The sequence below is a fragment of the Carassius auratus genome, chromosome 45 (assembly GCF_003368295.1).
Source record: "Carassius auratus strain Wakin chromosome 45, ASM336829v1, whole genome shotgun sequence".
In the NCBI taxonomy this organism is placed as follows: Eukaryota; Metazoa; Chordata; class Actinopteri; order Cypriniformes; family Cyprinidae; genus Carassius; species Carassius auratus.
This window is the reverse complement of record NC_039287.1, coordinates 8,785,246-8,808,918: the sequence shown is the minus strand read 5'-3', so window position 1 is coordinate 8,808,918 and position 23,673 is coordinate 8,785,246. Positions and strand designations below refer to the sequence as shown.

The window sequence follows — 23,673 nt, the reverse complement described above, 5'->3', positions numbered from 1 at the left end:
GAGCCTATCACTAAAACCAAGCACTCACATCGATTCCTTTTGACTACATTTGTTCAGAACTCAGGTGAACGCATGTATGGTGCCTGCATCTCTAATAGATTTGTAATGGTTTTCTGATCTTTTATGAGAAGTAAACACAGGGCGGTGGGTTTTATTATACAGTACTGACTAAATAATATTTTAAATTACTGTAATTACTTTCAGATTGCTAGATAAAAGTGTGTTTAAACTGCACTAAATAATCCTGGTGGTGTTTAGCAAGTGAATAAATCAAAATATCCGCTGGTTCATATTTAAGGGACATTGAATGATCGCTGCAATTAAACAGAAGCAACACACTGGAGACATGGTGTCTGAGGTGCTGGCAGACTCTGACTCAGTCCATAAAACAAGACCTATAAATTAAGATTCAATTTATTCTGGGTAGAATTTATTGCTTTGGTGATTTAGTGGGGCAACCTCATTTAGGATGATCACATCAGAGGGCTTCTAAGTCTAATTAAATCTGAAGAAGGAGGGGTTATTAGTGCAAAAGTGTAAGCTGTTACCACACACACTGCAGTTTGGTAGAGGAAGTGGTGGGAGAAGGAATTAAACTTAAATCTTATTTCAGTTTACAAAAAGGTATCTCTGATAATTTATCTATATATATAAAATAAAAATGTACATTCACGATGCCTTTCCTTTTCTGTTTAAATCCTTAGTAGGCATATGGATTTTATGCAGGGTTGATGCACATTTCATTTTTCATGATGAAAAAAGTCTACAAGAGATAGACACATAGGATTTTATTATTTGTTTTATTTTTTGATGTCGTGCCAACTAAGTGACTGATATCTTAGTATACAACCAATAAGCGACAGTCTTATTTCTGTAGTTTTAAATTAGCAGAAAATATACATGCGTAGCTGAAAATGCACATATAAAAATAAACAACAGAAGTGATTAAATACTATGTTGTGTTGCCTCCATGAACGAATGCTTCAAACACAAAAACTTTTAATATGTAATATCATATAAAGCACACAGCTTTAAACTGGACTAAACTTAGTTTTAGCACTAGTGCATTATTTTTGTCATATAATAATTACATTATACCCACGTTTGTTCCATCAATCAACAATCAACATTCAGAGACAAACCTAACTGTACTGGAAGTGTTTATAGACTGGCACCTGCACTTCCTGTTCTAGACTTTACTGCATTTTGCTCCAGTACTTTATCACTTTTACCGCCAGTTACAATTTCTTTATTTTGGTTTTTATGTCCTGTTTCAGAATTAGACTAATTATGCATTTGTATCATTTATTGAAGTCTCTTAATTATTGTTATTTTTTTCCTGGTGTTAATCAAATCTCATTTGGATCGCAATACAGCCACACGTCCTTTTTTACCACGCAGGATAAAATTAAAATTCTGCCACCTAAACAAAAAGCTGTGGATGGCAAACGTCCCCCCTCGTCCTCGGCTCTCTCCCTCACTGCTTGTGTGCGCTGTGTCTGTCTACTCTGCAGAGTACATCCAACTCGCTCCGAGTAAATGTTCACTGTCTGGCGCCGTGACCTAACCAAACGTAACCCCAAGAGTCCTCGTTGAATACATCGCTTTATCTCAGTCTGGAAGCAATAGAAAACGTGTGACTACGTCGCTCATCTAAATGGCTAGCATATTAATAATGGTGCGTTATCTTTGTGCGCGTCTCTCATTGGAAACCTTCACTTCACGTGGTGCTGTACAAATAATGAAGAGGTGAATCCCCCAATCCCCAGTCTACCGTTGTGGGACCGAGTCCGTGGCGTTTTGAGTGTCAGTAACTTCTGTGTCGTAAACTGACATCATCTCATCATGCCTGGAAAGAAATGAATCCCGATTCAGCGCTCGACTCACATAGAAACGCGCGCGAAGAGAACTTTGCCTTGCAACTATTGTGTGGTGGATACGGCACGCGCCACGGCAGCGCGCGGAGGATCAACAACTTTCCTCAGAAACAGCGCTAGCATCCTTCCCATGTCGATTCAAACCCTTCCATGTCACAAATTATTGTTGCTTTAATTGGACGAGAATGTTTCAGAAGAAACCATATCTGCTCAAACACGAGGAAAACATCGTTGGTAAGCCTTGAGAAGCGGATAATAAATGACTTTTATGCGCCCCAGAATCGCGTCCTCGCCAGGTGGACTGTGAAGAGACAGAAGAGGAATGTTTATCCGAAATTTATTGCCGCTTAGTTTGGGTTTTTTGTCGTTTTTGTTAAGTCACTGTTTTCTCTCACTGTTTCTTCCATTATTTCAGGTAAGTTGGACTAAGCAGTTCAGTCGTTTATAATAATTCGTACGTGAGTCCGGTTCAGTAACTGAGCGTCGCGGATGCGCACGTGCATAACGGACACTATGAGATTTTCTACTGCGCTGAGATTGATTAAATAGTTATTTAGATATCTGCTTGTGCGTTTTTATACCTATACATTGTCAGATACAATTGACAACTATTAAACCATAAATTGTATTTATAATTATTTCATTATATAAGTCATTAACCTACGAGAGTTTAATCAGTATGTTTAGATTCAGAGTTTAGGATATTTCACTTTAATATACTTAATAGTTGAAAGCTAAATATTCTTGGATATTTGTGTGTAATATTTTGACCTCACACATCCATTATTACTACAGTAGTAGTATTTGCTTCTACTCTAGAGCACTAGTATGCACTACATTTTATTCAAAGAGCATCCCCTCCTTTCAGTACCAGTTAAAGTCATAGATATTGTACTGTGTTCAGGTCTGGAGACATAGCTTTTGGTCCTTTAGTACTGTCCCCTGTGGCAACAGTGTTCATAAGACTAGTAGAAGTGTTTCCTGGATGGCCTATTAGGGGGAGGCAGTGTCAAGGATCACCCCCTGTTACTCCCACTCTTCTGGGGGTCCAAGGCTCTGCAGTGTGGGTGGGTGCTCTTTTTGAGAGACCTCAGCCTCCACACACCCTTCATTCTCCACTTTAGTGGGAGGGAGCTCCCATTCGCCAGCATGCGTACAGAAAAAACAAGAGAGTGCTTGTGCTGATATGATATTCTCTTCATTGTAAATTTTAATGACTATTTTGAAAAATCGCATTTTACTATTGCAAAATGGTTTTTCAAAATGTTTTTGCTGTGCTACATGTGACATGATGATTGAAGTTACAAAAACACTCATCTAAGTTGTGCTCTGTTTTTCACCACAGTTTGCGAGAGGAGAGCTGCAGAAATCATGCTCCCGGACCACAGTGGCACCGCTCGAAGGGAGCTGCCAGTTGCCATGCCAGTGTAGGGCCTACCCACCGTTACCCCCTCCACCCCCTCCTCCACCACCCCCGAGGCTCCTGGCTCCAACTGGTGAGTAGTGCTACCCTCTAATGTCTCTGCAGTACCTAATTCATAGTTTTCAGTCACATGACTAGCACACAGACCAGGAGGGTGGAATATCCATAGAGCTGCAGCTCTGGCCTTTAAATTTTCCATCTGTTTCAAGCTATGAATATTTAGACCACCTCTCAAAAGAAGAAGAACAAAGACATGTGAAGAAACTGCAAGATTTGGGCATGCTTTGTAAATCGCTACATTATTGACAATGGACCTTTTTTTGCTCATGTTATTTTGTCTAGATTTGCAGAACCTTAAAACAGTGATTATTAGAATTGCAAATTCAGTATAAGACCTATTATATTCAGGCAAGCAGATGAACCCAAGTTAAAACTATGAATAGCAATTGGTTCATAACATTGGCAAATTTTGATATCTGTAAATGCTTAAAATTTAACACAGTTTGTAATCTCAAAAGCACTTCTCTGCACCACCTCAGATTGGAGTTCATGTACCTTTCTGTGTGTCAGACATAAATCTCACAAATGTGATTTTATCTCAGTGTCATGTTGTCAGAATCTGCAGTGAGTTCAATCCCCCCAAAATGAATGAATTGGCTGTGGCTGTACTCTTTTCCAGAAAGACAGGCGAGTTCATTTAATCAGATTTTGTCACTGTCGTTTTGAAGGTAGCAGTTGTAAGCAGTTTAATAGATTGCCCTTCTTACTGAAACAATTGTAATTTCCTGACACCTCCTGTTTTGAGTAACGGAAACTATGTTGCTGTTCACAACTGACACAAAGCTCAATCCCTTTCATTACAGGAGGTGGAAATTTTAGATTTGTCATCAGGGGTCCCTGTCAGGCTCTGAGGATAGCCAGATCAATGAGGCCTCAGCATTGAAAGGGTTGTGAAATCAATCTGCCTCTGGAGTTTTAGCCTTCTGCTTTAAGCCTGAGTAATGTACTCTCACAACAACGGCAAGCTCTTGGGGAAAAACATTTGTAAGAATTTATGACAAATACATTAGTATGTGCCTTGGATCAGTACCTGCCTCATGCATACATGCTTGCTACAGGTACATCTTCAGATATGAAGCAAACAAAATCAATACTTTGCATGAACGGCCAGTGAGGCTTTAATATTATGTTTTCATACAGTGACATGAAATGTTTTGAGGGCAAACTGCAGCATAGCTATTAACAACTGCGTGAGTGCTGAGGATTTAACTGTAAAAGGCAGTTTTGATAAGTAACCGATTGAAGGCTGGTGACAGGCTTTGCCTTTAGGGGTGAAATGGCTTTAACATTAGCTTATTAAAATTATTCATGAGGAAGTTGTGTTTAATGAGGACTCCCACACCTTTCGTTACTGTAGCAGTGATACAAGGTTTAAATGGAGGAATGTATTAGTTGTGGAAAAGGAAAGGCGGCTTCAGAGGGCCTGATTGCAATAAGAAGCGCTAAGGACCTAAATCTAATAGTAGGAACAGATTCTTTAAGTAGCAACTGACATTCCAACAAACTAAGAAGAGCAGATTGGTACCAATAAAGCAACATGATGTTTTTTAAGCAGCCCATTTATCACAAATCCTCTTATCCAGCTTGTCCAGGCCAAATATAGTTTACAATGGATAATACCACACTGAATTACTCTTTGTTGTATTGTCTTCATAATAAACTGTATTGGAGCAGACACATAGTACTGATTGAACCGAGAATATTACCAAAGGGTACACATTTTATCTCATGATTAGTCTGAATCTATTTTTAGCAGAACTGCTGAGGATGTAGATGAGGGGAAGTAGATTAGATGAAACTGCTCCCGGGCTCTTGGAAAAGAACATACTCTTTTAAGCCTAAAAAAGGGAATTCGTGAAACACATGCCAAACTCTGCTAATCTCGCAGCCATTGTGACAAATTATAGTAACCTAAAATCCCTGAGAGCCCGTCTTTTTAAGGTGTGAAGAATTTGATATTATTTTTATGATGCTAACCTGTGCGCCAGTCAAGATGTTGTTTGCAGTAGCAGTAGTGGTCACAAAAAGGAAAGAGGGAATTCCTCTATTTGTATGTTACTGTACCTCTGCCATCAAATAATACTAATCTTTAAAACATTAATATAAATTAAATATAAAATATAAATTATATAATGCCATTTAGCAGTTATTTGCTGAAAATAATCAGCATTTTGTTTTTTTTTCTGTATTTTTAGATCCTTTAATCATATATGTAGTATATATCTTCAGATTAAAGATTACTAATAAAGCTACATTACCCATAAACAATTACATTTACTTTACTGAACTAGTTGTTTCGTTGAACGTGATGTTATTCCTTAATCTAGGCAGAAAGTTGCTGCCTCATGGAGAGCTTTGAAATAGCAAAGTACTTCTCTCCTCTTGTCAAGCATTCTCCCTCTGGGCCTGTCGGCTTGACTCCTCCTCCTGACAGAGAAGAGAAAAAGCAAAGCTAATGTCTCCCTGTCCAGAGGGGCTGTTTTGTCTTGCAAGTGCATTTGCCTGTTTATGCTAATTCAAAGCATGTCAACATTAATTAAGCATTTTAGCATTTTAGAAAGTAATTAAGTGTAGCCAAGTCAAAAACTCATTGTGACACAAAACACAAATAAAGTGAAACAAATTTATCTTTCCATATCTTTCCATCAGGTGAACCCATGCCAGGTGACAGCTCATTTCTGAGATACCAGGCACTGTGAGATACACTGTGAGATACACTGTGACCAATTGCAAAACATTTTCCCTCTTGTGTGCAAGTACAGTAGGGTAGCTTGCTATAGGGAAAATTGCTGTGTCAGAAGTGTAAAATTGTCCTGCACAGTGAGAAGGCAGTCAGTGGCTCTACTTCTATGAAGTGCTACATTATATAACAAATAATGAGAATAGGTGTATGATCGAGGATCCCACAGTTAAAGATCGATACACTTAGATAATAGTGACTGACCATGCAAAGCTAACATGTTCACTCACTATGAACAATTATAGTGCCTTGTTTTTGTTTTTTATATCTCAGTAAATCAATAAAAATTACAGGTGAGGTGTGTATACACTTTTACCAATCTTCATTTTTTGTTTCTGCTCTCTTAGTTCACAAAGTAACTTTAATTTTGACAAATTTACTTTCAAATAAAGCCACTTACTTTATACATTTTAGAGTATCTAAGTGTGGGTTGAAGAAGGTTGATGAACCTGTCTGATTTCACACTTTTTGTTTTAAATTTTACATATCAGATGTTTCATTTTATTGTTGTTCAAATATATTTCCAAACATTACAGGAAATTTAAAGCTACCTTACCCTAATACTAATACAAGATCTTATCCACTATCTGATGACTGGGCCATAGCACAGAAGGATGAGGGGTGTAACACCCACTGACATTTTCGCTAACTGTGAAATTGAGAAATTCACCTGGCATAAAGTAGAGAATCTGTTGAATCAGGAGCCATTCACCTCTGCTCACACACTCTAACATTCACCTTCCCCTCGGTCTAATGTGTTGTCGAGCCTATCTGCTAATGTTGCATGGATTGATTCCCCTATGTTCCAGTTTGTCTTATTTGAGAGGACATTGGTAATCAAGAAGCATTAGCAGATTGACAATCACTGGCGGAAAGCCATGGGGTTGCTCTGTGCACACGATGGTACACTAAGCTGCAAATAAGTTAAAGACCCTCAAATAGTCTCAGACTGGAGAGGAGGCCATAAAGCTTTTTTATGCATTGCTAATTAATACTTTCCAGTTTAGGTTAATTACATACTAGAGAGGCTGATCACGATTCTCATGATGCAGCACTTTGTATTTAGTTTAAATGTTTTATTTGTAGTGTGCCTGTTTCTGTACTTGAGAAGGCTATTTGAGAATGTTATATATTAATCATAACTAGGTATTTCATCACCTTTTTGATACAGTACACTTTACAATATACAGTAGGTGTGGACTCTTCAAAGAGTAAGGTAACATCTACAGTATAAAGATAGCTGGTAAAGTGCCAGGTAGGAGTAAAATACTAGGCTTTTAAAACTGTTGCTACAGTATAAACAATGTTACCTGGGATGGGCTCATATCTCTGGAGATAAAACAAATTGCTGCCCTGATTAGAATTAAGATTTAATGTTATGTATTTTGGACATTGTGTCATGTCTTTGCTGAGATGCTTTGCCACCTTTGTGAATAGGCCTACTTCAGGATACCATATGTTTGAAGATTGGTTGTATTTCTGGTCTGGAGTACTTTATAAACTCATATCCAGACTTTTTAAATTATTATAAACACTGAATTGAACATTTTTGAATGCATGTCAACGATTCATCTATGCATAGTTTTTTTATTATTTATTTTTTGACCTTGTAATTATTTATCAAGATGAAGATGTCATAACTCAATCTTCCTGTGAAACGACAGACTTCTTTGATGATGTGTACTGGATATTGCTTAAGCTCCACCTCTTTCTTGCAATCAATTACAAGCTTAAATTCTGAGCTGCCTCCATTTTTGAGTGCAACAGCCAAAATCTAACAACAACCGATGGATAGAAGTCCCTGGCCATTTGATTTTCTTTTTCGATTGGCCATTTCTAATGGAATTTAAGATCTATAGCTAATTCCATTTCATTGCGACTTCAAATTGTAGAAAATAATTATGCCTAAACCTAAACATTGTAAAAGAGAACTAGAAGCATGTTGGAGCCCTAATCACGAAGTACTGATACGTTAAAATGATTAACATAGAATGTCTGATTCATGAATGAATGATTTGAATGTAAGCATTACATTTATTTATAACATTTGTATGTAATTAAGGAAAGGAATTAATCTTGGTGAGAATTGTGACCTACTACCACAGTGGCCATTCTAAGCAGTTTACAGGACCGGCTCTCCTTACTGATTTAATTGGCTTTTTATGTTGGATGGGATGCCAAATGTTATTTCACTCAGAAACTTGGCAAAAGGTCTAAATCCATATTGAAAGCGCACCAGCCTGCACAACAAGAAAATTTGCTTTCGGTATTCCCCAAAGGTCAAAATAAATGAGGAGAATTGTTAAGAAAAATGTTCACAGACATTCCTATCTGGGCGGGATTAGATTTCAGTGCTGTAGCATTAGCTGCCTGGAACATTTAGCAAGAAAATTATGTCATAATATTTAACTCAAAAATTAACAGTGATCATTATGATGACCCAACACACTACATTGTAAAGTTGCTGAGAAATCAGTTTTTAATGTTTTGAAAATACAAATAAAATCAAAGAAATTGTTGATAAAAGCATAGTATGTACATGTGTAGTTACATGAAAAGAAGACGTTACTGAAGTCACGTAAGTTTCTTTCTAGCTTGTGATCATCCTCTTACGCATCCAGCCCAATGCCACTGGCAAATGTCAGGAGTCACGGTTTGTCTCCACCACATCCCCTCAACCAAATGGACAGGACATGCTTGCAGGTCTGGCCCTGCACCATGCTCTTAGCTTTAATTAAAGAGGGCTTTAGGATGTGTGCCAAAGACTTTGGAGAGTCGCCTTCATCGATCACCCTCACTGTCTCATCTAGCTTTCCACACCCCCACAGCTTTTGAATCATCTTTGTACTCTTTTTATTTTTTTCATTTCACCACTCATCAGCATTGGATGATGGAGTGAGGTTTTTCCTGTTTGAGTATGACTAACTAGGTAGGATGGGGGAAGCAGCAGTTGCCTGCAGGCTCTGCACTGACCTTTGCTAGGATGCACTTTGTCATGAGTGTGGATGAGCCACCCACAGGGATGGAGGCCCACGATTGCTCCCTCCCTCTGCCTGCAGACTTTCCCATTGTAGAAGGAGAGCCGAGGCCCTCCCTACCTGTGCTTGCGATCAAACGCAAGGTCTGTGGCTCAGGCGTCAAAGGGTTAAAGTGGGGTATAGAGTTAAGGCTTTAAGTTAATTCCAGGTCTTCAGAATGAAGGTCTCATTATGTCTAACGGCATCTAAATATCTGTGAAATTAAAGCCTGTTGCAGCCCACTTCTTGCTTGTGTAATATCTCAACATTTAAGTATGAGAAAATCAGCAGATAGTCTTGCAAGTGAGGAGAGAGTGAGAATAAAAAATGTATATCCATACTCCATACTCTAAGTAAGTGGTAGGAATACGTTTTGAGTTCTCATAAACTACTTAAAAGTCTCTTACTTTGCTCCTCCTATGGTAGTCTCCCAAAAAATGTGCAGAGCTTGACTCAAGATGGAGTTATTCTGTTTTGTTTTTTAATATCTGGCAGTCTGTCAGTCACCTTATTTAAAAATCAGTTTTGACCAGGCAATCCAGAGCCATGTAACTCCATTAAACAGGAGAGCAGGTACAAAAATAGCCTAATCCAATAGGCCATCATGAGATCGAACCTCTGATTTCTGTCTGCTGCGCCTTTATCATAAACAGTAGACACTGCGGTTCACAGTGTACAAGTTACATTGAACTAATGTTACATATTACAAGCCTTTTTTGGCACCTACTTTAAATGAGCTGATGCATATTATGTCCAGTGATTTCATTTAGTTTTTACTTAAGTATAAGTGATAAAGAAATAGTTAACTAAAAATAAAATTTTAACTCATCCTTGTGTTGTTCCAGTCCTTTATGACTTAATATCTTCTGCAGAATGCAAAAGCAGATATTTGGAACAGTGTTTCTGTTTTTGTCCATATAATGGACTGATTGACTTTCATTGTATGAACACAAATTTACAGAGACTTCTTTTGTATCAAGACATGGATGAGTATATTATGCAAGGATTTTCATGGTCGGATGAACTATCCTTTTAAGAGTGTAAACGCTTCCTATTAAAAAGTGTCCCTTTTTCCCTTGCATACTTTTCCCAACAGTTGCACAAGGGTCCAATTATTGAGTTCGCTCAAGCTAGACAGTCTTTGCAAAGTCATCTCTTTGGGGCAGCCATCGTTTCTCTGTAAACACATAGCATGTGTTGGGCCATCTGAGACTAAGGAGTCTTCTGAGGATAGACCTTTTGTCTGACTGTACACTCATTAACGAATATTAGTCATTTCACTCTTTACTTTAAGTTATCAGACAGAGTGATTGTGCAGAAGACACTGAGAACCCTATACAAGCAGACAGATTTTGTGTTGAAATAAAATCACTGCTGGAAAATGTGTCACTGCTGTGTAGTGTCTAAATGCAAGTATAAAAGATGTGTAATCAACCATTGTACATGCTCTTGTAGATGTTTTTACAAATGAACAAGTCTACTTTGAAATCTAAATAAGGTCACTGAGGTCATCTTCGCACTCATCTAGACCCATTCACTTGATGTTTTCTGCCTTCTCTATAATGTATTTTGATTTCTGGGTGTGTCATATTTCATTAAGAATCTGACTTTGTAATCAATACAAGAGTTACTTTCTGCTCTGTTGAATTATTTCAGCAATTAGGTGTTTGCATTTCTTCCATCTGTTCTAAATAGTGAGGCTTGGGTGCATCGATCAGAATGATAAACAGCAAGAGAAAAGCCCATATGAAGTTGCTGATGCATTGGTCTTGACCCAAGGGACAATTATTCAGTGATTTATACTCTGAAGCACCTGGCTAATACCTCAATCCCTTTAATTAATGGGAAGTTTGTGAGAATAATGAGAAATAACAAAGAGCGAGAGTGTTTGTAATATATCTTCTGTGTACCAGTGCTCTTTTTCATTGAAGTAGTGCTGATTCTTGTGCTGAAGCCAGTGCTCAGCTGGTAAGAGTGGTTAACCTTTCTCAAAACTGACCCGCGTTTTCACTAACTTCCTTAACTATGAAGCACATTTTGAGAACATGTACTACAGTACATTAATTTTAGTGTTTGATTCAGAGAACCTTTGATTATCAGCTGATTTTAATGCAATGGGTAAGAATTATGGGTATGTACACGTTTTCGTATCGGAGATGTTCGGTACGGGTGTTTCGGTTCAGTACGCAGGTGTACCGAACAACTACAGCATTATTTTAACCACTGCATGAGAGGAACTTCATTTGAAACTTTCAGTTTTATATATTGCTACTTTTGATAAGAAACAAAGTCTCATCTTTTCAAATTGTCAGTTTTAATCAGGAAACTCAAACAATAATGCTGTTTTCGCACTCTTTGATGTGGAGTGACAGATCGCATATATACGCCTCAGTTTAAAAACGGCAGCTTGAGTATGCACGATCATCCCTTCCTCTTTTCTAGATTTAAGGCTAAATAAACATGAATGAACATCTCTTGCCTATGTAATCACTCAAGCAGTGTTTCAACCGCAGTAATACGGCAATAAAATCACGTAGCATTTCATTTCATTTACCTCAGGCAAGGCATCAGTGACTACAGCTAGACAAAAGAAAAGAGCATTTTGCGAAATATAACACTATATAAAGATTACATTTTACTTTACCTGTTAGTGATGTCTTAGTTATTTAATGTTTAAAAAAAATCTATTACGAAACAAGTTATGAGAGCCACTTTGTAAATTAACAGTCAACAACAGATATTATTTGTATAATTTCTATGTTAATTGAAAACCTGCATTATGTGTAATTACATTTTTGTATACATTTTTATTTAAGTTTAGTATTATGTTGAAAAATAAAAAGTAATTGAATTTAAGTTTGGGCTCTTTTGTTAACTAACTCTATAGGAAAGTAAAAGAGCTTCCTACAGTTTAGAGCATAAGCTGAGGTAGATTGCTACCTCTAAAAAACCCCACCTCCAGCTGTCAGTAGATTATCAGCTTCATAACAAACAGGCAGCAACTAGTGAGGTTGGGGAAACTCACATCCAGGACCCTCCCTATCAGCACTGGTGCCCCTCAGGTTTTCATTGTCTCCCAACTGCTCTTCTCCCTGTAAACAAATGACTGCACCTCTAAAGACCCCTCTTTTAAGCTCGTGGACAACACTACAATCATCAGCCTCATCCAGGACAGTGAGGAGTCTGCTTACGGACAAGAGTTTGAGCAGCTGGCTGTCTGGTGCAGTCTTAACAACCTGGAGCTCAACATTTTTTAAAACAGTGGAGATGATTGTGGACTTCAGGAGAAACCCCACTGCACCACTGCACCTTAGGCACCACCATCTCACAGTACCTGAAGTAGGACATTTAGATTGACTCTATTGTAAAAAAGGCTCAGCAGTGGCTGTATTTCCATCGGAAGCTGTGGAAATTCAACCTGCCACAGGAGCTGCTCACATAGCCTGTGTTCATCTATAACTGTTTGGTTTGGCTCAGCTACCAAATCAGACATCAGGAGACTACAATGGGCAGTCAGGACTGCTGAGAAGATTATTGATGCCCCCTGCCAAATTTCTAAGAACTTTACACCTCCAGAGTGAGGAAAGGGGCTGGTTAAATCACTCTGGATCCCTCAAACTCAGCACACTTCCTCTTTGAACTATTGACCTCTAGCCGGCGCTACAGAGCACTGAGCACATGTGCACATTCACAATCCTGTCTATTGATATTTTGTTTCTCTCTATATTTTATATATGTATGTCTGTACTGGAAGCTCCTGAAACCGACATATTCCTTCTGTGTGTAAACACACTTGGCGAAAAAGCTTTTTCTTATTCTGATTCTGAGGGAGAAGAGGCAGTAGCCCCATGTGCTCACGAGGGCAATGAACTTGTTAATTTATCTTCTCCTGTGCATTTTTTTAAGTACCATTAAAACTGCTCCCTAAAGCAGGGTGCCACTATCAGTTCCCAACCAGAGAAAATTCATCCAAACTTTAAAGTGGTGGGAAAGGTAGAGTAGCCTGAAGCACTAATATGTTTCTGGATGAGATTGCTGTGTAATGGTCCAAATAAAGCACCTCTCGGATATGGAATGATAGATGGAGTAGAGCAGAATGCTGCAGCCTTATGATTGGGCAATCAGACTGCATTGGTGTGAGAGACCATTATGAGAGTGATAATGGTAAAAGTACAGTTCTCTAATCTCTACATTAGGGACAGGTGGGATGGTTGACTACTTTTCCAAAAATTGACTAATTAACTACTGAAGCTGTCTTTTCTAACTGACTTCATGCTATAACATGCTCGGTAGTACAGTAAAGACATCAAAGCATTGTTTTTATAACAAGAGCTCCAGAAATACTTCATAAATGTTGGACTATGTACACAAGTGTCTTAGGCCAACTTAGTGTTTTGTGTTGATTTTTTTTATGTGTGTGCCTTGAGAATAGTGTTTTTTTGTGTGTGTGTTTTTTTTTAGATGGCATGTCAAGTAGGGGTGGTGGAAAAATCAATGAAGCATAGTGTCGCAATATTTTCTGTGGCAATACTGTAATCGATACATGGACGCCAAGTATCTATCTTTTATTATACTATTTGGTAGAATAATTTAATCAATTTCTTTATAATCCACTAGATGGTGGTGTTAAAGGGGTCATATGATAAAAATTTTCCTTTCTGTTTGGAGTGTTACAAGCTCTTGGTGCATGAAGATCTGTAAACTTGCAAAGAATAAAGTCTCAAATCTAAAGTTAAGACTAGTCCACACACCCCTAAAACAGCTCGTTCTATCATGCCCCCATTTCTCTACCTCACTATGTGGGAAGATTTGCATAACGCCACCCAGATGTTCACATAAAGAAAGAAAGTGTACCTTTTATTCACGTTGTAGTATTGTTGTTACCGCCGTGTCGTATAGACGCTGTGTGTTTGGATGTGAAAGCGAAACTACTTGGTTTGATCTTCCAAAAGAGAACGATATCCGCTTCATCATGCCTGGAGCTGATCCGTGCTAGTTGCTGAGGATATCAACTTTGCATTGTGGATCGCCGGATCGGCTTTCACAGTGGATGAAGCGGAGTCCAGTCCGGGGTCCTCACATGTGGTTGCCGCAAGCTCCTCTGTAGAATCCGCCGCCCATGCCGTTTTCAAGCCGGCCCACCTCTGGTTACTCAAGCCAGCTCTAGGCCGCAGCTCACTCAAGGCCGTGGTATGTGGCGCTGTTTTGTTTAGAGGGCAAAACTACTTTGTTTGGCCTTCCAAAAGAGGACATGACTAGAAATCATGTTTATAATGGGTTTTAATGTTTATGTCTCTTCGCTCTGGCTGGGCAGGGGATCACAATATGTTAAGGTGTGTAACATTTCCGTCACACGCTTGAGGTATTCCCCCAAACACAATACACTGGATAACTGGCCAATCACAGCTCACCTCGCTTTTCAGACCAATGAACTTTGCAAAAATCAACGCATTTCAGAATGCGGGGCATAGAGGAGAAACAATAATGTACAGTATGTGGAAAATAATGTTTTTTTTTTTTTTTACCTTAATCCGCATAAACACATTTCATTACACCAAATATACCAAATAATGTTCTTTTTAGCAGTATCATATGACCCTTTTACATTTCTTTTTTTCTGGTGAAGTCAGCTGGGTCACCTTCAGTATGCAGTAAGTTAGTAAAATAAGGATGGCGGAACATCATGGAACGTTATCATCCACACCCGCATTTAAATCTGATGTAAGACTCTTTTATTTATTTTACTGTATTTTTAACAGTAATTTACTTTCAAATGCTCCAATTGCTGAAGGGTCTGCACAACTTTTTTGTACAAGTTCAAGTTGCATTGTTTAAAATACCTGGAGATTCCCACCCCTAATGTCAAGTGTAAAATAAAATGAGAACCCTGCATTCTGTTGTTCTTCTAGCAGTTTCAGGGCTTCCTCAAGACCCACTAGCTGATGTAGTTTTGCACATCCCTGTTCTGCATATTAATTTTTCTGTGCTCTGCATTCTTTTTAATACTTTGTTTCTCTTCCAGTGGCTCCCTCCACTGTATCCCCCATAACGCCATGGAGGAGAGAGATGGAAATCTTAGTACTGGGGACAGTAAGCTGTGCATCTGTGGTCTTCCTTCTCCTGACTGCCATCATCTGCTACAAGGCCATCAAGAGGTAAGACTGTAAGCCTCAATAGTTTTACTTATCTTCATTTTCAGAACCAAATCTTTAAAATATTTGTAAATAAAAGCAAATATAGACAGTAGTAGAATTTGAGAATTGTGTAATGTAAACATTTTATATAATATTGGGCATTTAATACTGAATGCACAGTGTTTTGGCCAACAGGTATGTTTTGGTCATTGCCTGTTATTGTAATTAATTTCTTTCTTACTAGAGAAAAAAAAAAAATCTAAATCATATTTTATGTTCCAGAAAAGAAAAGAAATCATGCAGGTTTGGAGCGACATAAGGTTGAGTAAATGAATGTAAACAGAGCAAATTCCATTAGCGTTTTGTCTGTGTCAGCTTCAAGCTATCTTAATTTAACAAGATAACAAGGCAAAAAGATGATATCTCCACTTCTTGTCTGAAACATGAATTGTGAATGTTGTTATCTTAGTTGAAATGACATGAAGCTGTCACCTTCCTACGTTAGGAAAGACAATGACTCTGATTTATGGTTAGGAAAAGGAATGTGTTTTGCACTGATGGTGCAGTAGAAGGCGTACACATTGCGTGGTGTGTCAGCCTTAAGCTGCTCTTTTGGTTTGGTACCAGTGACATGCTGTCAAGAGAACAACTGAGAGGCCTGTCAAATCAGCTGCAGACAGGGAAATGGCCTCAGACAGTCCAGCAACAAAGAAAAGAGGCTCCCAAACTATCTTTGATACATCCAGGGCTAAACTACAAAAATTCATTTAGCAGAAGATCACTTAAATTTAGCAGATGTATTGCTATTGTGCACTGTGCTGCATCATATTAATTTTTATTTCTATTCTAGGTAATCATAAAAGCTCTCAGCTTTCAGGTCGAAGTCACTCAGCTTTTTTTTATTTAAGGAACAAACATTGACCTTTAATACATGCATCACTATATAATTTTCTGTAGTAGCTTATAATGTTGTTTTAACTTGTGAGCTATAGTGTTAACTCAAACATTTTTGATAACATTTTGTGAAATCTTAGCTATTAGACAAGGACTTGTTATGAGCTCTGTTTTGAAATAATTTCACTTAGTGAATTCATTTCTCACATATTGCCTCTTTTTTGCCTGAGAACTTTGTATAAGGAAGCTGACTCCCAAAGGAAAACCCAGCTGGCAGCTATTTCCCCACTAATTATTAATGAAGAGAGAGACATGTTTAATGCCTTCCTTTATATGCATGCGAACATATCATTTAGCTTTGCCCAATGACCGATGCACTGCAAATGGTGCTTCTTCAAACAGTTGCTAAAGTGTCCTAGTGAAGACTCAGATTATTACCCCAATCAGTGTTTTATGGCATCTGCATGCTGAAGCCTGGTGTGGCTTACTTACTGTAATGAGTTTGATGGAATTGGAGGCACTGAAGAGGAAAGCTAAAGCAGTTTTGTTGAAAACTTGCTCAGTGCATATTGTGAAGAATGGATCCTAGTGGAGAGAGATGCTGTGCTTTGTGATTTTTGACCACTGTAAACAAATGATAAAGCATCCCGGTCATTGAGCAGTAGTGTAATTATGATAACAAAGACTCTCAGGGTAAGATGAGCAACATAGCTTTAGTTCATCTTTTTCCCCCCTTAGCTCTGCTGAACATGCAGCACTGTAAAGGGATAGTTCACCTTTAGTTGCTGGTCCTCATTGTTTCATAGTATGAAAAAAGCAACACAAGAACCAGCAATTCAATGAGAACGATCACTTTAAATGCTGTCATGCATAGTTACAGTCAACACATCTAAAATTTGAAATACTAATTCAAATTAGGCTTGTGTTAAAAGTGCTCTATGAGACACTGAGACTAAAAATGCTAAATTGTCTCTGAGATGTTAACGTTAATAACAATAGCGTTGTAATTATCTGTAAAATATATTTTCAAAATGATGTTGTTATGGGAAAGGATGAAACTGATTGGTTGGTTCTTGCCACATGACCAGCGGTGCGCTTGCAGCATTCTGAAAAGTAGAAATGTTTTTATCTCGATGCGACGCAGACGTGCCTGGAAAGATGAGCATGTCATGTCCAAGTGGCAACCTCCCGCTCTCTCTCGTGAAGCCAACAAGGAAGTATTCTCACATAGCCAGACCTTCACACTGAATGTCTGGATTTCATGGCAGCTTTCATTGTCCAAGGCCCGCCCATGAGGCCGTTTGACCTGGATGTCCAACATCCAATCACAGTTCGGTTCATTCATCGTCACGTTTTGAGGAGTGGAAATGTCGCCACAATAACAGACCAGTGTGTAAAACTCTTGGATGTATTTTAAATATTCTATGCTGCGAACTTTAAATATTTCACATACTTTTGAAAACCCAGCATTTAGTTGATCCTTGATAAGCACTCTTCGTCACAGTTTTTTCTATTGTGATAAAACAGTTGATTATTATGATAAATGACATCTTGGGGGAAAAAAATTGTTAAATATTCTGTTTTGTTTATTAAGATTGCACATGACATTATGCTGCAAAAAAGTTATACAGCATCATTTACCTTTGAACCATCCACTGAACCTACAGTCCTGTGGAAACAATCTAAGCCCACTCTGTTTATTTTCAGAGGAAGTAAAGACATTCTGGTGCCTATTTCAAAGAGCCAGGTTATAAAATATTTACCTCTACCTGTAATGTTTTGTGTAGCTCCCTGCCATGTGTGTACTACATGCCATGTATTATTAAGGGCCCAGGCCCACATTTGGAAGTGAGGATATGGCTGTTTTAGGTGATATTCCTGGCCTTTATTTCAATGAGAAAGGACAAACTGAACCACTGAGCATCCAACCTGGTGTTCACCGAACAAGAACTACAAGTGTCATATGAGTGTACAGTTTGTATACATGTAGAGTGTTTATGTAGATTCCAAAGAGCTTTGAATTTTAAAGGTGCACTCAACTCTTTTATACATAAATAATTTCATAGTTTTACCCCGTTATAGCATGTCTCTAAAACCAAAACTTTAACATATTCAAAATCAGATAGGATAAGCAGAATCATTCATTTTTTAAATCTTTGTCACTGCAGTTTTTAGGCATCTTCACAGGAAGAGAATAGCTTTTACAAATCACTTGTTTTTCTAACATCAGCTATGCTTCAGAAAGTATCCTTCCAGATCAGCATTTATTTTAGTCCGAGAGACATTTTTTTGGCCCACATTTTCCCACAGGATTTGTGTTTCGACCTCAGAGGAGAGGTCACATACTGTAATACCCAGGAAAACAAACAGTGTTTGAAATATCTGGGGAATGGCCACAAGGACATCTCAGGTGCTATTGTCCATCAGTGAAAAATGGTGGTAAAGAGACAGAAACTGAGTGAGTGAGAGAGAGAGTGTGTTTGTGAGCAGCCTCAGTGCTGATTCAGGGAAAAGATAAAGGAGCTTTTGGCTTCCCGTCCTGGCACGTTACATAAGCTGAGTGGTCCACAGAGAAATTGGGCGACTGTCAGGGCATCTGCACACAATGCAGTAGAGTAACACTACTCTAGCAACATCTGCACGACTGCTGGAGTCCATGAGCCTTTAGCAGGTTGGAGGGGGGACAGAAACAAGCTCTCAGTGGAAAATTACTGTTTAGCTGAAAAAGCATAAACGGTAGTTTTATGCATTGGACTTCCAGACATTGTGTACGTGAATTGAGAAGACATGGATAATGTGATCAATCCAAAGAGCCTTCTCCGCCTAAAGAATCTGACTATTCATTATGGAGAATTGTTCTTCATTTGTCTCCAGCATTCAAGCGTGTCAAATAAATGAAGGGCAGTCCTTAAGTGACCCCGTGCAGCAGCTCTACAGCTCTTCTTTTATTTACAACATACTTTTATAATCTTTGTATTTACTTAAGCTAATTATGTTCTTGTCATTGTGATGTCAACCTAAGGATTATGTGACTATATTTTATTTCTCCACGAGTGTTTATTTTTGAAAGGAAGGAGGATAGCAAGACTTTGTTTTCTACACATTTTTATTCTTGCTATCCTCCTCCTTCCTCACTCCACCCCTCCAAACTCAGATGAGGCAGAGTTTTTCCCATGTGTAAATCATGCAAAGCGAGAGGATGTCTTTATAGGAAAGCCCTGCAGCCTGGGGCATCTTGTGACAGATGGCCCCTGCAGAGCTATGGGATGGTCTCATCAGTCCTGCCCAAGAGACAGAGACTGTGTGTTTATCACAGCAGATGAGCGCTAGCTACCTCTGAACATTTAATCAATCTCGACAAGGACTTATAGTTGACTTCAGTTGAAGGGATCACTTTATTTGTTGCTCAAGGTTTGAAATATTAGGCCTTTTTTAGAAGCTGAAGAGGAGGAAACAAAGGCCATGATGATAATAATATTCTGTCTAATCAAACAGCAGAAAAAGTAATGATAATTTAGAGGGATAATGCACACAAAGATGAAAATCTCGACTGCTGAATGAATCTTGCTGAATGTCTCGACTGTTTTTCTTTCCCCATACTATGAAAGTTATATATTGCCATTAAAAAGTTAGAGATTGGCAAGATTTGTTTTGTTTTGTATAAGTTCCTTTTGCTCAGCAAAGCTGCATTTATTTGATTAAAATTACGGTACATATAAAGTAATATTGCGAATATTGTATATATATATTATTATTATTATTTATTTTTTTCAGAATTCTTTTATATATATTGAAGTTCAAAAACATGACATTTTTACAACATTTAAATGACAACTGTAGCAAAGCTCCAAACACAGATGACATTTAAGGGGTCAGCTGAAACAAATGGTCTTTATCTTATCCTGTCTGCAAAAGCAGCCTTGATTCAACAAGTTGCTAACTCGTGTGTATTTCTCTGGAAGAAACGGGTCAATTTTAATGAGCTCAAGCCCTGTTTATGAAATTAGACTTATCCTCTAGACAGACCCCAGAGATCTGCAGACACTGAAGATGGGCTCTGTAAAGGTCAGGTTGTTTTCTTTCTCATGACAATTTTTATTTATCCTGACCTAACCTAATGTGATGTGTAATCTCTTGTTTTGGTATTTACTGTTATTGTTCATTATTGTTCAAACTCAATGACCAAACACTTTTTATGGTGTATTTTAATCAAAATCACATTTATTATTATCACACACAGTTCTAAGCCTTGAAACCCAGAGAACTCTGAGTTGAATAATTTCAACATTTGATACAAAGCAGATAGATAATTATAAAGATAGATAAAATATCTTTTTTTTTTTTATAATGGTGGCGAATAAAAATTGTGAGTCACATAGTCATATAATTAGAATGGTCATATAATTATAATATCATCAAAAAGTTAATTTATTTCACTAATTCCATTCAAAAAGTGAAACTTGTATATTACATTCATTCATTACACACAAACTGATATATTTCAAATGTTTATTTCTTTTAATTTTGATGTTTATCAATAAATGACAACTAAGGAAAATCCCAAATTCAGTATCTCAGAAAATGTGAATATTGTGAAAAGGTTCAATATTGAAGACACCTGGTGCAACACTCTGATCAGCTAATTAACTCAAAACACCTGCAAAGGCCTTTAAATGGTCTCTCAGTCTAGTTCTGTAGGCTACACAATCATGGGGAAGACAGCTGACTTAACAGTTGTCCAAAAGACGACCATTGATATTCTAATATTATGACCAGCACCTGTATTTGCAGGTTTGAGTGCTTATTTTAAGTTCATTTTAAGTACTAATAAAGTTGTTCCTTGTGGATATTGTGTTTGTTTAAAAACACTCAAATAAATAAAAGGGTCTTTGAATAATGTATGATTTCAGCTGCAGTAAATGTCTGTAGTCAATTGTGTACATTTGAGTATTTTGTATACTTAGTATTTTGTTACATTGTTGTAACTACTGTTCAAACTATTTGGGGTCCCCATAACATGGGGTCACCCATATTTTTTAATGGTAGTGTATATATTGTAGTTTTATATTATATTGTTGTGCTGTTGAGTAATTCTCTAGTCATCAGTTTTATAGAAATTTCTCTAGTTTGTAAATTTTATGAGGTGTACAGTCAACTTAAGTGTCTTTTTGATGGTAACAGTCTCAGTGCATTTTACTTAAATCGGATTTACTACAGAAAGAAGCAGGCAAATGGTTTCTACAGGGGCATACTTCAACACTTAGCCTCTAAGATGTATTAAGGGTGTCTTAATATATTTATGAATATAAATTTCACTATGGAGATTCATTTTTACATACACAAGCCTTTCGGATTATCCCTATTGTATGAATGCGTTGTTTTAGCAGTGACATGGTTTTTGGCATCAGGCTACTCCATTCGCTTATTGAACATTGTAGATAGCTGCTTTCATGAGGCAGCTTTTTGTGCAGCCTTACTTTGCAAAATCTGAAGCATTAAATATGCCCCAACTGATTCAAACCTTTAATGATATTAATTTTGGCATCTTATAAAATGTGAATCCTCAGAATCCATCTCTCTACATAACAAGCTGTTGCCTCAGGCCCTCTCTACCATTAAGTCAATATGTGCCTGACATGATTTAACAAAATATCAACAGATTGGATGTGCGTGCTCCACTGTTTGGCCAGCTACGGATTGTAATGCAGTTATGAAGGCAATTGGCTGCAGGCAGGTTGCATATTTAAAATCGTAATAAAGAACGGACAGGCTAGGGCGCATACAACTGCTTTTTAAGTCCAGCAGCCATTATGGCTTGCGGGAAGTAATTTAAACTCCAGAATAACTCACTTTGATGACCTGTGCTGCTGTTCGTCAACTAGACTTTGTTAGTGTCTCAAGCAGCGTCTAAAAGTGTGCGCTCCGGCTTCCTGAAACACTGACTGTAAAATAGAGCAAATACAGCACACAGAAAACATTGTGATTTAAATTTAACCTACCATGAGTACTATTTGGGTTTTCCTTTCCTAGCTTTTCTGTTTGCTTTTGGGACATTGTATTTTGTTGCACAAAGCTCAAGCCTCTAAAACCCGATCAATAGCATCCTCAATATGAGCAAAAATTGTCGTTTTAAGCTTAATCTTTTTGTTTTCTTTTCCAGGAAACCCCTTCGAAAAGAAGAGAATGGCACAAGCCGAGGGGAGTATGCCATGAGCTCACACTGTAAACAGCAGGTAGTGGAAACCAATAACACTGGAGTATAGTGGCCATGCTACAGCTGAACATTCTGTACTCTACAGCACCACCATCTCTGTTGGGGTTTATGAGATGGACGCAAGGCATATTATGAATTTAGGAATGGTAAACCTCATGGCTGCTCTTCTTGGGACATAAAATGATGTTTAAAGAAAAGACTAAGGTGAATATGTATTGAGTGATGTGTACAGGTACAAGTATAAGCAAGTTTCGAGGAGACACGGAAACTCTTACCAATGCTGGCAGCTGCACGAATATCATGAGACTCAACCTGGCGGCCCCCCAGAGCCCCTTTGAGGAATATATACAACATCAACAAAATAAAAGCATGCACTTTCTGTTGAATGCAATGATGTTTTAAAATTCCTGTCTTCTCTTGTCTTTAACTCTGTTTTTGCAGTGTTCCTCATTAAGCGTTAAGGGTTCTTGTATCTCATGTAGATTGTGTGAGTGTTTGATGGATAATTGACTGAAATTGGCCAAAATTCCAAATGGGATTGGGTGGTCCTGGATTTTGTGTACCAAATATACAAGGGAGAATAAGAAATGGTTTCCTTAACCTGATAAATGTCACCGTCCCGTATACGGGACGCCTAAAATTACTTCAATATATTACAATTATATCCTAATCTAATCATGACAAACTATATATCGTTGGAAAGGTCTAAGACTCCTAAATAGATATTTGACCACGTTTTGTTGTTAAAAATTATGAAGGAACAGTAAAAGATAAATTTATAAAAAGAGTGCACCTCAAAACATATACATCATAACTGGAGTTCTGACCTTTGTTACAAAAAATCAATTCCGCTTCCTTTTTCCCTATCACATATTTTAGTAATCATCTTAAATTATATATCATTTGAAAGCTTATATACTCCAAATTCATCTTATGAAAACCATTTTGAAATCGAACACTGCGTTACCATGGAAATCGTACTTTAAAATCTTTTAGCGTGGTCCTCCCCCTTAGTGGGAGGGGTCATATTCCAAATATATTACGGTCTTTTAGAATCAAAACTTTTCATAATCTTGACAAAATACATATCGTTGGAAAGGTCTGAGTCTCAAGATTCCATATTTGGTGGTTATTTTGTCATAGTCATAATATTGAGAGAAAAATTTATACATTTGTGACAAACAAATGCATCCAAAAAATTCAATGGAGTTTCAATGGCCCCCGGTGGCTTTTTGTTGTATAACGCCTAAACAAAATTGCATATGAACCTACATTTTTTTCATATCAACTTCAAATTTGGAACACAACTTATTT

The 23,673-nt window shown here is 37.7% G+C and overlaps 1 protein-coding gene across 2 annotated transcripts; it reads left to right on the top strand.

The window, feature by feature from the left end:
- The first annotated feature begins 1,556 nt into the window (after positions 1 to 1,556).
- LOC113063143 (proline-rich membrane anchor 1-like) lies at positions 1,557 to 23,297 on the top strand. Of its 2 annotated transcripts, none has more exons than XM_026233341.1 (4): positions 1,557 to 2,111; positions 3,223 to 3,373; positions 15,140 to 15,272; positions 22,306 to 23,297. In XM_026233341.1, exons 1-4 carry the CDS (start codon positions 2,028 to 2,030, stop codon positions 22,406 to 22,408), a joined length of 471 nt encoding a protein of 156 aa, XP_026089126.1. In that variant the 5' UTR covers positions 1,557 to 2,027; the 3' UTR covers positions 22,409 to 23,297. The 2 variants fall into 2 exon arrangements, with proteins under 2 accessions (XP_026089126.1, XP_026089125.1); XM_026233340.1 differs by having other exon boundaries at positions 1,557 to 2,292.
- Positions 23,298 to 23,673: the final 376 nt, after the last annotated feature.

Bases quoted from the DNA above. Each gene is read 5' to 3' on its own strand.
- LOC113063143 (XM_026233340.1), top strand. From the start codon at position 2,200: ATGTTTATCCGAAATTTATTGCCGCTTAGTTTGGGTTTTTTGTCGTTT. The intron at 2,293-3,222 runs GTAAGTTGGACT...TTTTCACCACAG, and splicing joins TGTTTCTTCCATTATTTCAG to TTTGCGAGAGGAGAGCTGCA. The intron at 3,374-15,139 runs GTGAGTAGTGCT...TTTCTCTTCCAG, and splicing joins GAGGCTCCTGGCTCCAACTG to TGGCTCCCTCCACTGTATCC.